Consider the following 16747-nt stretch of genomic DNA (forward strand, 5'->3'; position numbering starts at 1 on the left):
ATTTGGGTAATAGCTTGGGAATGGAAAATTCACTTTTGGGTGCAGTACCGGCTCTTCCTTTTGTGGTTGTGCTGCCATAGAGATGCTTAACAAATGCAAAGAGGAAAGAGCCTACTTGTCTATGTGGATTCAGCAAGTAGAGAATATTTACCAATGCCAAAAAGATCATTCTTTAATAGATGGCTTTTGTGTTTTGTTTTAGACTCACAAGAAGTTGATGAACAGCTGATAGCAGAAGTGGTTGCAAAATGTTCTTCTGAGACTCATTCTAGACCCTCAGAAAATGAGGTTTCACAGCAAGCTATTGATTCTTACTCAGTCAGGGATTTCAAAGAAGAACCTGAACACGATAGTAGCAAAATTTCAGTAGTGAGGCCATTTTCAATAGCAACCAAGTCCACGGATAACTCAGAGGCAGCTCTTGGGACAGAAGCAGCATATGGCTATGTAACTGCCATCTCAGGCGAGGCTCTGCCCTCCAGCCCACCAGAAGCCATCCAGGACAAGGCGATGACAGAAAGCGCCATGGGGGTTACACTGGAGACTTCCACAGAAGCTGACCTGAAGGGTGGGAACTCCTGTCCGGAGCCAGTGCCCAGCAGAAGCAAGCTGAGAAAGCCCAAACCCATCTCTCTGAGGAAGAAAACAGTTGGCGAGTTCTCAGAAACTTCCATGGAGGGCATGCCTCTCCCCCAGGCATCCTATCCGGATGAAATGAATGGGAACACAAGTCCTTTGCTAGGAGATGCCAGGACTCAGAAATCTGCCCCTGACGTTAGGGAAACAAGCAGCACTCCCAGTAGTGACACCAATGATTCTGGGGTGGAGCTGCTGGAGGAGTCAAGGAGCTCACCTCTGAAGCTGGAGTTCGATTTCATAGAAGATGTGGAAAGCGTAGAATCCAGGAAAGGCCTTCCAAGAAAAGTTGGCAGGAAACTGGGTAACAAACTGCCTCCAAAGGCACAGAAAGATGGCATCAGTAAGCCAGTAGGCACCAAAGGTTCAGAACCGCCCCCGGACCAAGCCACAGATGATGCCTCTCTCTCCCAAGCGTCTTCTAAGCAGATTCCCAGTTTCAGTCCCCTGGGTGGCCAGTCCACACTGCAGGACTCCCCTCCCCTCTCCTCTAAGGGATCCTACCACTTTGATGAATCCATGGATCCCTTTAAACCAACTACAGCTTTAACAAATGGTGACTGTTGTTCTCCTGCTGGTAATCATGTTAATGAAACCTTAGAATCACCCAAGAAGGCAAAGTCCCGTTTAATAACGTGAGTGATGAGGGGTGTGGGTGTTGTGTTCTTGTACACTCTGAAAGTTTGGCAGCCGTCTGCTGTGGGTTTTGGTGATCTGGAGTTATCTTTGAGGTGCAGGTGGGCAGACACAAAGCTTATGACTTCATATTGCAGTCTTCACTGTTTTAAAGCAAACTTTTGTGTAGAATCAAATACCAGAGGTTTCCTTTTTCAATGGCTGCCTGGTTTATGAATCCTCAGCTTATTCAACTGAGCTCTTTCCCCACCCTACCCCACTCCCCCCACCCCCACTTTTGGTACTTTTGTCCTGTTTAACAAGATAGGCAGGTAGAGATTTGATGGTTTTCAAAAAACTTATCTGGGCTGTCAGGAATTGCTTTACTTACAGAATTCAAGTGATATGCTAGCCACCATCTTCAGATTCTCTATGGATAAAACAAAAATTCCAAGCCTACAGATTAACTGTCTAGTGTCAAGGACTTGTAGAAAATGGCCCAAAAGGGTCTTATAGAAGTTTTTCACTTAAAACAGGAAGCTGTGATTTTTGTTGGAAACAAACCACTGAAAGTTGGGGAGAATTCTTATGTCTTTATGGTTAGCTTGTGGTTCCATCAGCAAGGAGGTGAATTTTCAATAAGAATCAGGAATATTTTAAACGATGACAGAAATCTGACTAGACTTTTGTTGTGTGTTGTGACACCACCCCTACCCTACCCCTTGCCCTGGGAAATCTAGAGCCACTTTTGCGAGCTCCTTGGAGTTTTCAGAGTGATGACCTCAGGCCACAGTCCATGTCAAGTTTCAGGTTAAATTTGTTATAGGGTTCCCTTATCACAAAACTAAGTGGTGACAATGTACCCCTTTGCGACACTGTGGCATTTTGCTAAAAATTGAATATAAGAGAGACCAGTGACATAGAAGATGAAGTATGAAAAGGGAAGTTGAGAAGAAATATCATGTTTTTAATTGTCACCATAGATCATTAGGGAAGAAATTTTTAGTATTACTATGACTTCAAGAAAAATGCTGGATGGTGTGGTGTAGTACACTAAAGGGAAAGGTTTAAAGAGCAGAAAGTATCAATCCGGACCAAGAAGCTCGAGCAATGTAGGAATCAGTTCTTCCGCAACCTCAGAATATCTAGGGGAATAAGATGTCAGTAATACTTGCTGATCTGTTCTCTGATTATATATGAGCAGTTAAATGGTTGCTGAAAAAGATGATCGATCAGGTGTCCTCAAAGTGCTCTTCTGTGTCTAAGGTTAGTTACTGTTTTCAAGACAGTGCTTGGGGTATGTGTTGGACAGGTCATTGCCTTGGTGCTTCCTGATATGGGTATCCTATATATGGGGTGTCTCTGCCCAGCAAGGTTGATAAGTCATTGCATTTGGGCGCCTTCCTTCCGACACATGTTGAAGGCATGTAGCCATTGCATTCATGTTAGATGAGATTAGATCAAAGGGAAGGAAATTGATCCTACACCTTATTTTCCGTAGCAAGAAGCACCCTCTCTTGAGTCCTACCACCCTCACCTGGTAGCATTGTCCTCCTATTCTGTTTTTGGTGAATGGACTTCTTGATCTAATAATATACCTTGTAGATTTTTAAAAAATTCTGTGCAATCAAAACTCTTGCCTCTGAGAAGTGCTTGACCTTTGTGTAACTGGGATTTTGTTTAGCAAAACCCTATTGGTAGGAAAGACTGAAAATATACATGTGGTGGTAGAATCTAGTGGAGAGTTAGAAGTTCTGTTAGCAGGGTACTTGTGTGACTTTTTAAAAGATGTATGTAATTGGTGTCTCAGATTCTTCTATGAAATGGAGACATCATCCTATGATTAGGATTTTTGTGGACCAAATAAAGTATGAGAAATCATTTTAGGTGTCTAGTGACACACACCTACAGCAGATAGAATCAGATGCATCTTCGACTTTATTTTTATTCACACATTGCCTTAGTTGACTAGACATTTAAGAGTAAATGTGTTCAGCAGTGAAATGCTTACTTTTTCATCTATAAGCTTGAGTATGTGGCATTTCTGAATGCTTCTATCACTCTTACTCATTACAGATGAGGTTCCTGACAATCATTCACTCACCAGTGATAACATTCATAAATACGACATTTTAAATTTGTATCTCACCTCATAGAAAGAACTTTGCAGCCTTTACATCTACCAGACTAGAGATAAATATTCCAGGCTTTACATGATTTTTTTCTCCATCTGTCTGTCTCTTTCCTGTTTCTCATTTTGTTGGTGCCTCAGGACTACTGAACAAGTGAAATTTCTCTGTTTTCTGTTGTAAGTACCCCTACTGTGGTTTCTGTTTGTCCCTGGGACTGTTGGCAGTTCCTCTACCCTCCTCCCAGACCACCTCTCCATAGCATGTTGGCTTCCGGTTCTGAGTTTGAACTTCTGATTATTTTTTGCATTTCATTTGCCACTTCATGAGTCAGCTTAGCCTTGTGATTGTCTATACCCGAAGGAGTGGCGATCAGCCTTCCAACCTGAGGTGCGTGAGCTTGCGCTCCCTGCCTTGGCACGCCTGTGTGGCGCTTTGATACCGAATGCTGGCTTGGCCCCAAAGATCATCTGGCAGGGGTTTCAGGCACTGCTCTGCTATTTAATGTTGGAAATAATTGGCTTTCATGATAGGATAAGGTTGCTGGGTTGGAGCAGGGGATAAAATGGAGACATCATACTATGATTGGAATTCTTGTAGACCAACTTGAGTTTGGCGGCAAGGGGTGGCACTCAAGCATTAGGAAAGAAAATCATGAGCCAGATAGTGGTTGTGCACGTTTTGGTAACGTATATGCTTGCCTTTTTTTTGTTTGTTTCCCCACACAAGAAAAAAAAGTTGCAAAATATTATTATTATTATTATTATTATTATTATTATTTGTCAGAGTCGCAGTACTGGAAATTTTAAGTTCATTCAAACAAGAGAATTTGAACTAGTCTTTGGATTGCAAATTATGCGCTAGTTTAAATAACTGTTGGTTTGAGTTTTCCCTGGTTCCAGCCATAACGTTCTTTCCATCTTACTACTTAATAGGAATGGTAATAGTTTACACAGATATTTTCCTTTTTATACTTTCTGTTAACCCCAGTTCTACTTTGTTAGCACACATGTCCAGAGTTGTCTCATTAGACTTCTATGGCTTTTAGTGCAATAAAGGATTTTTAAAGAATCTAGTCCAGCGTGGTAATTTTTCTAATGAATGCCAAAGCCCAAGTGAGTGAGGATCAGATGAACTGAATGTCTCTGCTAAGGTGCCCTCTCAAAGGCTGTGGTGGTATGTCATGGAAAACTCCTCCTCATGAGGAGGTCTTTTCGGAGAATGAATTGACTGTAGTTCTTTGCTTGGCCCGTCTCTCCAGAGAAGATTCAGAGATGTAAAAGCTGCTCCCATCTCTGACATGTAGATGTACGACTTGTGTGGTGCTGTATGCCTTGGCTTCTATCTGCACACACTGCTCTCTCTGCTCCATCTCACAGCTCGGAAGTTGTCAGTAAGATTCCCAACCAGCTTGGTTAATTTGTTTTTCTTTCAGGAGTGGCTGTAAGGTGAAGAAATATGAAACGCAGTCTCTTGCTTTGGATGGGTGTTCACAGGTAAGTCTGTCTATCACCAGAACATCTCTTAGACCAGTGGTCCTCAAACTACGAATGCATCCCCCCTCCCCGAGGGTGGGGCATGGTGGTTAATGGAGACTTCCCACTAGGTATTGGAATATTCAGATTTAAGAGAACCAGCATCCTAAACTGATCTGAAAAGGCCTCTCAGGACAAGGAAACCCTTTCAAAATTCCCCTTTTCCCATTATTTTATGGTTCCCTCTCACCCATTTCAAATCACCACTGGGTGTGAAATCTCTAGGACAGCAAACAAAGGGGAGATTGAAATATTGATGTAGGTTTTAAGGAGGTGATTGATTCCAGTAAGCGGTTAATGTTTTTTTAAAGTCAGATGATTTTCCAACTCATCACTTTTAACCAAATAGGAGAACCTGAGTTGATGGAAGTGAAGTAGACAGGGAAGTACAGGTTCAGAGAGGAAAAGGAATGATGTACATTTCTGACTATTAAAGAGGTTGTTCGTGTCCAATTTTAAATACATTGTAGGATATCAAATCATTAGAATAATTACATTGAATTAAGCATGGTAGTATTTAAACTATATTAGATATTATATCCTTTGAAATTATTTAAACTTACACTGAACAGTTTTTAGATGGCACTTGGGAATACAGTGGGGTACATAGATTTTTTTGGGTTTAATTTAGGAGGCTATGAGCAGAATATTTGAAACCACTGCCTTGGACCACTTAAACTTCTTTCTCATAAATTTAGGCTAGAGAAGGTTAATTTGTCAAACCTCAGATTTGAAGCAGAAAAGCTAGGTCCTAGAAAAAGGCAACATTCTGTGATTGAAGGACTCCAGCTTCTTCCTTCATCTATACTCAGATCTGTGGTTAACTCTAAGCAAATAGTGGCTGCTGTGAGATGTCCCTTTCCCTACCTAATGGTAGCATCTTCTCTGTTGCCTTTCCCAGGATGAAGGAGCAGTGATCTCCCAGAGTTCAGACATTTCTAATAGGGACGGCCATGCTACCGATGAGGAGAAACTGGCATCCACTTCATCTGGTCAGAAATCAGCCGGGGCCGAGGTGAAAGGTGAGCCAGAGGAAGACCTGGAGTACTTTGAATGTTCCAATGTTCCCGTGTCTACCATAAATCATGCGTTTTCATCCTCAGAAGCAGGTATGGAAGTATATATTCATCTTTCTAATGTACATAGCATAGAAATGCCTGAAAGCCTAAAGCCAAGGCGCCTTAGAGAGATTAGAGAATTTGGATTCTGATCTAAGCTTTGCTTCTTCACCTAGAAAAGAGACACAAAAAGGGTGTCTTATCAAATACCAGGGACATATGGATTAGTGTGGCAGGATGTACTGGAGGCACTAATGTGTGGGACTGCTTGAAATTTTTTATAATTTATTATAAAATTATAATAATTTTTTATAATTTATTTTAATGTGGCCACACCTCAAAGTATAGTGGCCTGTAACCATGATGTGATTATTGTGCTCCGTGTTCAACTTACAGAAATATAACTAACGTGTAATTCCTTACCATGTGCAGGCATTGTTCTAAGTGGTTTACATGTATTAACTCACTATTCTTTGCTACGTATTAATTTTTCCCCATTTTTCAGAGAAGGAAAGTGAGACACAGAAGTTAAGGTCACTTGTAAATGGCTAGTAAATGGTAGAACTAGGATTCAGATTTTAGCAGTAGGTTCCATGGCCTTTTAATCTCAAAGCTAAAGTACAAAGAGCTTGTTTTCATTACACTAGACCAGGGGTGGGCAACCTTTTTGTGAATGCATGCCAAAACCAGCAGAATCTCTAACTCAAAACTCTTCTGCGTGCCAACCCTAATTTTTTGAGAACATGTTACGCCTACTTGATATCTGTTAAGGTGTACGTATGTGAAGAACCTTGAAGAAATAATAAAATTCATTCAAGCGACAAAAACACAGTGTATGATGATGAAAAATACATTTAATGTATACATGTACACTGATAGTCCGACAGAAAACTTTATGACTCCGTTTGATATTATCAGTGGGACTTTTGCTGCTGCATCACTGATGACAGAGATTTTACATCAGGTTTATATTTCGTGACCTTCAGAGATATGCACGAGCTACTACTTTCATCCGTCAGGCTACTCCTATTACGAGACTTCACAAAATTCATCCCTGAGACCAAAGATTCACAAGCGTATGTGGATGAAACCAACACTGGTCGGATCTAGGAAGGCAGGGAGAGTTAAGGCAGAGGCATAGCAATTGCTCTTCCCCTCTCTCGTCAATCCATGTCTATGGTCTTTAAGATAACTTGTTATGTAAAATTATTTATTTATTTAAGATGCACCTACACTGAATTTATCTGAAAAATAAAAAAGTTCATATTAAGAAAAAATTGTAAATGGAAGATTATAAGAGAGGGTTTCCCGTGCCAGCAAAAGTTACTGGCGTGCCATGTTTGGCACGCATGCCAGGATTGTCCACCCCTGCACTAGACCATTATAAATTGCCCTGCTCACAGATGTGGTAGACTGAAATTAACCGATGCCCTATAAAATCCTTCTTAATGTCCAAATAAGAACCTAGGTAGACTAACTTTCTTGCTAACCTTCTTACTGTTGGACTCTCAGAACATTGTAGAGCGGAGGCCCTCCTTCTAGGTCCCAAGTTGTATCTGTGACCCTAAACTTGACTTGTGAAATGTTTAGAACCATGTTCCTGACTATATTAAACATTATTTAAAAAATCAACATAATTTAATTTGGCGTTTTTATACCTAGAATTTAAGAAATGATGATCTCTCATCAAACGAGGGAAGCGGGTGGAAATCAGGACTTTGGGAGAGTTATTCTTCCAGCCTCTTCCCTGCCCCCAGGTCTCAGTTTTTCATCTATAAAATAAACGTGCCAGCCACTATTCCAGATTTCTTCCCAGGCCTCTTTCTGCTCTGACTTCTTTCCCAAGACTTCATTTGCCATTTCCCTTTATACCACCTTACTCAGTTAGGTGGGCTACACTTATTTCTTTTATTTGAAATATCTTTCTTTGCCATCTCCTGTAGAAATTCTGCCCATGCTTTTGGGTCTATTTCAAAAACATCATTTGGCTCCCACCATGCTTTATGCTCCTAGCACATTTTTTCTTACCGTTCGCATTTTGTGTATTCATTATAGAAGGGAGCTTTGATAAGCTTCTCAAGGTTAAGGACTATGAGTGATTCATCTTTGAATTTCCTCGGCTGCAGGTGCATAAGTAGATATTTGTTGAATGATATTCTTCCTCACTTGGAGGAAATTCCTGCAACAGAAATTTGTAGAGCTGGGGTTCTGTTAGATACAGTGCTGTCCTCATAGTGGGTAGGTAGTATGTCACTGTGTGTAACTGATTATCCATATCAAGGGAGAAGCAGAGGTCATGCGGGTGGGAGTGTGAGGTGGACGGGTGTACTGACCCTGTCAGGTGAATCAGAGAACATTTACTGGGGAAAGTCACCTTGGAGCTTGGTGTTGATAGATACAGACATAGATGTGCACCAGAAAACGAGCGTCTCTCTCAGGGTTGGGAAGGAACCTGCCATGTGGGTAAAATGCCCAGTAGCTCTGTGAGAACAGGGTAAGTGGGAAAATGAAGTGGTACTGAGGATTTGGGGCTTGCTTCTGTAGGTGGAGGGAGCCATTGAAGGTTTTTTCTTTTTTCTTTTTTTAAAATGCATTTTTATTGATGGAGAGGAAGGGTGAAGGAGAGAGAGAAACATCAATGATGAGAGAAAATCATTGATCGACTGCCTCCCGCACGCCCCCTACTGGGGATCAAGCCCGCAACCTGGGCATGTGCCCTTGACCGGAATGGAACCCAGGATCCTTCAGTCCGCAGGTCGATACTCTATCCATGAGCCAAACCAGCCAGGACCATTGAAGGTTTTTAAGCAGAATAGTCACATTTGTGTTTTAAAAATAATTCATTATAGACAGAATATGCTAAAATAATAATTTGTTATTGCTTTGTGGAAGATTGTAGTCTTATAAAATTTTAAAATATTTTAAAATTGTCTTCAGTCCTGGTCATTGTGGCTCAGTTGGTTGGGCATCATCCCATGCACTGAAGAGTTGCCAGTTTGATTCCCGGTCAGGGCACATGCCCAGGTTGCAGGCTCTATTTCTAGTGCAGGGTATATAGGATGTTTCACTCTCACGTTGGTCTCTCTCTCTCTCTCTCTCTCTCTCTCTCTCTCTCTCCCTCTCTCCCTCCCTCCCTCCCTCTCTCTCCCTCTCCCTCTCCCTTCCTCTCTTTAAATAACAATTTTTTAAAAATTGTCTTCAGTGAGAGCATATTCCTTTAATTAGAAAACATCTAGTGTTAGGTTTCTTAAAATGTCTCTGGTGGTAGAGTGGGAGGTACAAAATGAATTTAGTTTTGTGGGTATTGCAATTTGGAGCTTCTTGTTTTATCTGCTACTGCTACACTCCTTAGATTGAGGGTACCCTTTTGGGCTGGAGTTTAAGGCTTTGGTAATAGAATAGCATTCAGTGTTTCCTCTTCCTGAAATAATCCCATAGTTAGCACATGGGCACAAAGGGACAGACTTGCTGTTCTTTGCACCTGAAGATTGTGGATTCATTTATGACTAACTCCGCACTCCTCTTTCTTCTAAATATTTTGGACTTTTAACATGGACAACACAGTGATCAATAGAAAGCCAGCGCCCCTGTGAGAGCTTGGGGTGCGTTCGTGTGTTGTAGATGTCATTCTGGGCCTGCGCTGGGGGTTTCCCAGTGCCTTTCACTAGGAAGGGGAGGAACCAGCTTCTTGGGTTAACTACAAAAATGACTCTGTGTTTTAGGCGTAGAAAAAGAGACGTGCCAGAAAATGGAGAAAGATGGATCTGCCGTGCCTGTAAGTTCCTAAACTTGGCGGGTGAGGGGGGAGTTAAGTGGAGCTCAGGTTTTTTCAGCATTTGTTTTGAAGCTCATGTTATGGCCATTGTTTGGTGATGGGGATGAAATATAAATAAAACACAGTTTCTTCACTTGAGGGGCTCACAGTCTATCCCGGATTCCCAGACAGCATCCCCTAGCGCATGTGTAGCTGAGCACTTGATGTAGCTAGTCCGAGTGAGATGTCCTGTAAGTGTAAAAATACAACCAGATTTTGATGACTTGCATAAAACGAAGATGTCTCTAACTTTATATTGATTACATGTTGAGATGATAATATTTTGGGCTAACTAAACTATGTTATTAAAATGAGTCTCACCTGTTTCCTTTTACTTCTTTAAATGTGGCTGCTGAGAATTTTTAAATTGCGTATGGCTTGCATTGTATTTATTTTGAACAGCACTGGCAACAGGTACAGAATGGAAACGAACCACACCTGTGGTGAAGTTATACGAGAATGTGGTCCTCGGGGCTGTGGGAACCGGGGCTCACCAGCTGCGTGGCAGGGGCAGGAAAGCTGAAGCTGTGCTGATGAAAAACAAAACAACTTAAAGAACTCTAGAATAGATACTGATATTTTCCTTACTAAGAAAACCAAGTTAATGAATGGTCACATCCTTGATAACACAAGGGTCATGGGAGGCACAGGGAAGTTAGTTCCTAGAGGTGGGGATTCTGGCTTAGAGTAATAAACACTCACAAAAGACAGACTTTAAAGGGTATTAATTTAGAATCGGAAATGTAACAAGGCGAACCAAATGTGTTTGCCTAACGTAGTACATTATCTCCCTGTAGGCAATTACATGGGAAGCAAGACCACGGGAAAGCCTCTTGATGATAGACATGGCACAGGAAGTAATAGAATGATCACATGTCCGGGGTGTATCAGTTGTCCGCAGCAAACATGTATTACGCCATCATTTTTGGATCAGGAACCCTGGGATGACTCCGAGTCTCATGGGCTGCAGTCAAGGTGTAGACCAGGGCTGCGGTCACCTCCAGGCTCACTCATGTGGCTGTTAGCCCATCTCAGGTCCTCACTGGCTGTTGACAGAGCCATCAGTTCCTTGCCACATGGACCTCCCCATGGCTTCTCACTGCGTGAAAGCTGGAGTCTTTCTGTAAACAAAGTGACATACCGTGACTTTTACCATATTGTGTCCTTTACGAGTGAGTCCTTAGGTCTAGCCTGCTCCAAGGAAGAGATTGCCCAAGAGGATTAGTACCAGGAGGTGGGGTCATGGGAGCCATTTTAGAGGCTTCCTGCCACAAGTGACTTTTGGCTCTAGTGATAGGTCTGTCCCAAGATAGTGTTTCTGAGGAGTTTTGGATTTCCGTCAGCATGTGGTCCACCCTCCCCCAAATGCTGCTGCAGATGGGCACGGCCAGCCTGTGGCTTTGCATTTCCCTTTTCTGTGGCTTAAGCCCAGAGTTTCTATACTGGATGAGGCCTGTGAAGCTGTCTGCACAATTGTGTATTTTTGAGTATATTTTAGAGAAAGGATGAGTCTATAATGACCCTGGCAAGTTTAAAAGCCACTGATCTAAGTGAACCTTGGACTTTATGTTCAGTTCTGGTTCAAACAAAATACCAGAGAGCTGATTGATTATGAGCAATAATTAATAGATTAGTTATACTGACATTTAAAATTATTCCTAGGTCACTTTGGCTGGCATTTCAGATGTTACTTGATGAACTTTTCCCCCCATTTATACAAAAAGCTTACTTGTATAGGTAAAGGGCAGATAGCCCCAAAAATGCTTTCTAGGAAGGAAGACAGTACAGAACCTATATTCTTGTGAAAAATAAAATATTAACCATATGTGGCCCTCTAGAACCCGAGTTTATGATAAAAACAAGCTGGTGTATCAGAAAGGGCAGTGCTGCCAGGCAGGACTGAAACAATAGCAAGGAAGAACCAAAAATGGGAGCGTGGGCACGGTGTCAGGAACAGGTACTGGTGCACACCTGACGGCATCACTGGGCTGGGGCACAGCACTGCAGAGCAAGGACTTTCCGGTGCTCCTGAGTCGCCGGGCTGGGTGGGGTCGGGCACATTCACCATTTTTGCCTTCCTAGGCCTGAAACTTAGTAAAAAAAAATTTTAGAAATATTTCCATCCAAAGTGACGACATAGACACACAAAGCATCAACATGTAAAAAAAAAAAAAAGTTGACTTTCTTTGGGAAATGTATTTACATGGAACACATCATCCCCAGAAACCCCTTGAAAGATGAGCCATGAGCCAGGTAGTGTTCTGTTTTTTGCATGTAGTTCTTTGGTGACTGACCACTATGGTAATTACACTTCCTTTTGGGGGATAAGAAGAAAACTTCTCTAGCTGTCTGTTAGACAGCAAGACACCCTGATAATCCTTAGAACAAGCTTTTCCTTTAGATAGCACTGTAGCTAGACTTGATTTTTAAAAAACCCTGCTGGGTTTTTATTGTGTGTTTTTTTTTTACTCTAAACATGTTTTTAAAGATTGTGATCAATGTAGCAATGAGGAAATTACTGAAAGATGCTTGGGATTAAGAAGCTGAAGATTAAACGTATTAAATGTAACCTCTTCCTCCCCCCCCCCCCACCCCCCCCAGGGACCGTTGGAGTCCCCTGTGGAGGAGGCCCCCGTGTCCGTGGCCTGTGGCGGAGAGAGCCCCCTGGATGGCATCTGCCTCAGTGAATCAGATAAGACAGCCGTGCTCACCCTGATAAGAGAGGAGGTAAATGCTTTCTTGTTCCACCCACTTATCGCTCCATTCTTTGTGAAGCCATGTGCGGCGGGCAGATTCCATCTCTGCTGCCCTCCGTTATCCCCGTTGGAAGTCCGTGTTTCCTGCAGCTTGTCTAGCTCAGATAAAGGGCTCCCTGTACAACGCCACGCTGGTGCTGGGGTCCTGACATTGGGGTGTCCTCTTTATCTTTTAGCCTTGACATTTTAAATATCAAAATGTGCTAACTTTATCCACATGAGTTTGTAAATTAGTGCCTTCATTTTACAGAGCACGTTAGTATGTAGTATGCTCGTACATAAAAATGCCTTAAATTCTAGACTTGCACTAATATACAATTGTTTCTACTTTCATCCATTCTTTACTTCAACTCTCAAATACCTTTATCATGTTTCTTGAGCAGCCTCTGTTCAAAAATAGGTCACTGCTAGGCCTTGGATGATCTGAAAAATATGCAAGACATTGTTATATACTAGTAATCAGTTATCACCCTCTCCTGTTATATTTCTGTGCTATATTTATGTACTTGGCTTGTGTATTACTTGATGACTCCACCCTATTTTAAAGCAGGTGGAGCAATTTTATTTTTATAATGTGATGAAAGTAGTTAAGTACCTGTGATACATGTCTCTTAAAGCTTTAAAAAATGGCATTAAGGACCTAGCTGGTTTGGCTCAGTGGATAGAGCACTGATTGACCTGTGGACTGAAGGGTCCCAGGTTTGATTCCAGCCAAGGGCACATGCCCGGGTTGTGGGCTTGATCCCCAGTAGGGGGCATGTAGGAGGCCATCAATCAATGATTCTCTCTCATCATTGATGTTTCTATCTCTCTCCCTTTCTTTCTGAAATCAATAAAAATATATATTTTAAAAAATAGCATTAGGTTGGTAATGAGAGATGTGAACTAATCCTGTTGTCAGCTTGGGTGCAGTGGTGAGGAGCACCCCCCCCCCCACCCCGCCCCGCCCAATCTTGTAAATGAGAAAAATGACTTCACCTTCCTCCTGAGAGTTAAACTATGAGACGTCCCCCTCATGGATCACAGGAAAGATGGAAAGATGTGTTTAGTCACCAAAGCAGATAAGCTGGCTTCTAGTATCCTGATTAAAGGCACCAAAGTAAAAATGTACCAATTAGAAAGAGAGAAGCACAGAGAAGTAAATAAAAAGAGAACAAGATGTGCCCATCCAAGCCCTGTGCAAGGCAAATGGAGTTTCAGGCAGTGAATTTAGATAATTTCTTTTCCATTTAGCATGGGCATCCCATGGGTTCTGCACAGCCTATAGTGAGATGGATGCGCTGGCTGGAGGCATTGAACTTCTGACTCTCTCTTTCTGAGTCTATTTTTATCAAGCAATCAGAAATCTCTGCAGAAAGAGAATATGCTGGTCGTGCCAACTTCTAATGCTCTGACTTTGTGGCAGTTTCGTTTCTCATTCTAACTAAGATTGGTGCACTGGTGTCTCCTTGGGTTAAGGTGATCGTCTGTCAGATGACACTCTGCTCTGGGTGTCTTTTCCCAATCTGTGTTCTAGGCCTACAGAGCGAGAGCCAGACCCTGGCCTGAGGTTGAATTTACAGAGAACTTAGTTACCCATTGGAATTTTCCTAGGAGATGTTCTACTCACCTTTACTCTGGTGGCTACGTTTCCAGCATCCCATGTGGCGAAGAGTATTTTCCTAAATGCTTATGAGCATTAGATAGATGATGAGGTTTTACATTCCTAATGTATAGTGAATGACTTCAGAGGAACTGTTGTTTCAAGTCTCCAATCTTAAATTCAAGCTGTAATAGATTGAGTAGGTAAAAACCAAGCTTTCTCTCTATTATAATCTAGATAATCACTAAAGAGATTGAAGCAAATGAATGGAAGAAAAAATACGAAGAAACCCGACAAGAAGTCTTGGAGATGAGGTGAGATTGGAGGTTTGGGGAGGTATTGGATACCTTTATGCATTGTTAGATTTAATACAAATGAAATGATGAAAGTATTTGCTTATCACAGAACCAGCTATTGAGAATATTGGGCTATGCTATTTATACCTTAATTTGAGATTGATAATATTATTCCATGAGCATTGCTCACCAGGCAAATACTGTAGTTTATTTTGGGGTGTTCAGAACATTACAAGTAAGCAGAACTCACATAATTCTTATCTTTGGAAATAACAAATTTGTGTAAAAATATCCCTGAAATACAGAGTAATAAGATTTCCTGACATTCAGTTATGGAGACATTATAATTCATAATATGTTTTTAAAATTTATCTTTATTGTTAAAAGTATTACAGTTGTCCCCTTTACATAATACTTTACAAAAACTAATTATTCATGGTAGCGTCAAATCTCATAACCAATAAATAGATTATAAAAAGCATGTTAACAGGAAACAGAACTGATTGACATTTTAAAATTGAAATCTTTTTATTTTTACTGCTCACTCTCTAGAAAGGAGATTTAGGAGCCCTGTAATAACTAGAGATGGCATCAAAGAAGAGGGAAAAGGCATAAATAATTTATACCGTCAGCACTTGAATGATTAGGAAATATTTTAAATAAATAAGTCCATGCTAATTTGTGTCTCTTGTATTATTATTATTAGTAGTAGTAGTAGTATTTTAATTTTTAAAAGATGTTTTTATTGAACTTTTTTAGAGAGAGAGGAAGGGAGAGGGAGAGAGAGAAACATCGATCAGTTGCCTCCCGTACAAACCTGCAACCTGACTGGGAATTGAACCAGTGACCTTTCAGTGCATGGGGCAAAGTTCAACCAACTGAGCCACACTGACCAGGGCTATCTGTTTTTTGTTTGTTTGTTTGTTTTTTGAGTATTTACTGGGTGTACACCATTCTGGAAATGGTGGAGAAGAAGGAACAGCCTCTATCTTTGGAGAGCTTATAGAAGCTATATGTATTAGAAGCTTGGATGCAGGGTCAAAGTGATGGGCACGACCAGTGAGGAGAGGGGGAGCCATAGTTTCTCACTGAGGGATCACGGGAAGAGCACCCATCACTTAGGCCAACATTATTGCATTTCACTTAAAGGAAGGTTAACATGATCTTTGAATAACTGAGTTGCTTTGGGGATTAGGATAGTAAAATAAAACTTGTAAGTAAATCAGAGATGACAGATGTCAGAAATGGTGGATTGCGGCCAGGAAAGCCTGAACACAGATCAGATCTATTAGGAAGACCCCCCCATAATATCATTATAGTAGTTCCCCCTTACCCACCACCGATATGTTCCAAGACCTCCTGAAACTGCAGATAGTGCCGAAGCCTACATGTACTTTTTCCAGTACATACATACCTATGATAAAGTTTAATCTATAAATTAGACACAAAAGATTAACAATAATAATCTATAATAAAATAGAACAGTTTTAACAATCCTATATAATAAAAGCCTAATGTGCAAATTGACTGAACAGCAGAACCACTGGTTGGTGGGGAGTGGAGCCTGTGGGTGGGCGGCCCTGGCCATCCAAAGCGGGTGCCAGTGGGCAGAGGGGGGGACAGCGGTGGAGGGGCTATCGGGGGGGTGGGGCCAGCCGTCTCCTGCAGAGGGAGGCCACTGGCAGTAGGGCATTGGGAGGTGGGGCCAGAGCTGTCCCCTGGTGGTCAGTGCCTTCCCACAGGGATGTCTGTGGGAAGTGGACCTAAGCCGTCAGTTTGACATCCCCCAAGGACCCCAGGACTGTGAGAGGGTGCAGGCCGGGCTGAGGGACACCCCCGAGTGTACAAATTTTTGTGCACTGGACCTCTAGTATACTATAATAAAAGTTATTTGAATGTGGTTTGTCTCTCTCAAAACATCATCTTGTACTTTATTCATCTTTTCACTTAAAGGAAACACTTTATGGCTTCTCTTTGACAAATCTGAATTGCCAGCATCAGTACTCTTGCACTTTGGGGCCATTATTAAGTAAAATAAGGGTGACTTGAACACAAACACTATGATACTGAGATAGTTGATCTGATAATCCAGCTAAGTGACTAACAGGCAAGTAGCATATGCAGCTTGGAGACACTGGACAAGGATGATTCACATACCAGGCAGGACTGAATGGGTTGGTGTGTGATTTCATCACACTACTCAGAACGGTGCAAAATTTAAAACATGAATTATTTGCTTCTGGAATCTTCCATTTAATATTTTTGGACTGTGGTTGACTGAGGGTAACTGAAGCTGGAAAGCGAAACCACGGGTAATGGGGGACTA

The 16747-nt window shown here is 41.7% G+C and overlaps 1 protein-coding gene across 5 annotated transcripts in view; it reads left to right on the plus strand.

The window, feature by feature from the left end:
* The window catches only part of TACC1 (transforming acidic coiled-coil containing protein 1), a 96991-nt gene that overhangs the window by 69879 nt on the left and 10365 nt on the right, over nt 1–16747 (plus strand). For 2 of the 5 annotated variants that reach the window (XM_081084774.1, XM_081084773.1), the window contains 5 exons: nt 4816–4876; nt 5817–6024; nt 9696–9748; nt 12389–12514; nt 14363–14439. In XM_081084774.1, the coding sequence (XP_080940900.1) occupies nt 4816–4876; nt 5817–6024; nt 9696–9748; nt 12389–12514; nt 14363–14439 (525 nt within the window). Of the gene's footprint in view, nt 1–202; nt 1272–3523; nt 3560–4815; nt 4877–5816; nt 6025–9695; nt 9749–12388; nt 12515–14362; nt 14440–16747 lie in introns of all 5 variants that reach the window. The other 3 variants (XM_081084772.1, XM_081084771.1, XM_081084775.1) reach the window with 3 other exon arrangements.

Source organism: Myotis nattereri, assembly GCF_964212035.1.
Source record: "Myotis nattereri genome assembly, chromosome: 2".
Taxonomy (NCBI): domain Eukaryota; kingdom Metazoa; phylum Chordata; class Mammalia; order Chiroptera; family Vespertilionidae; genus Myotis; species Myotis nattereri.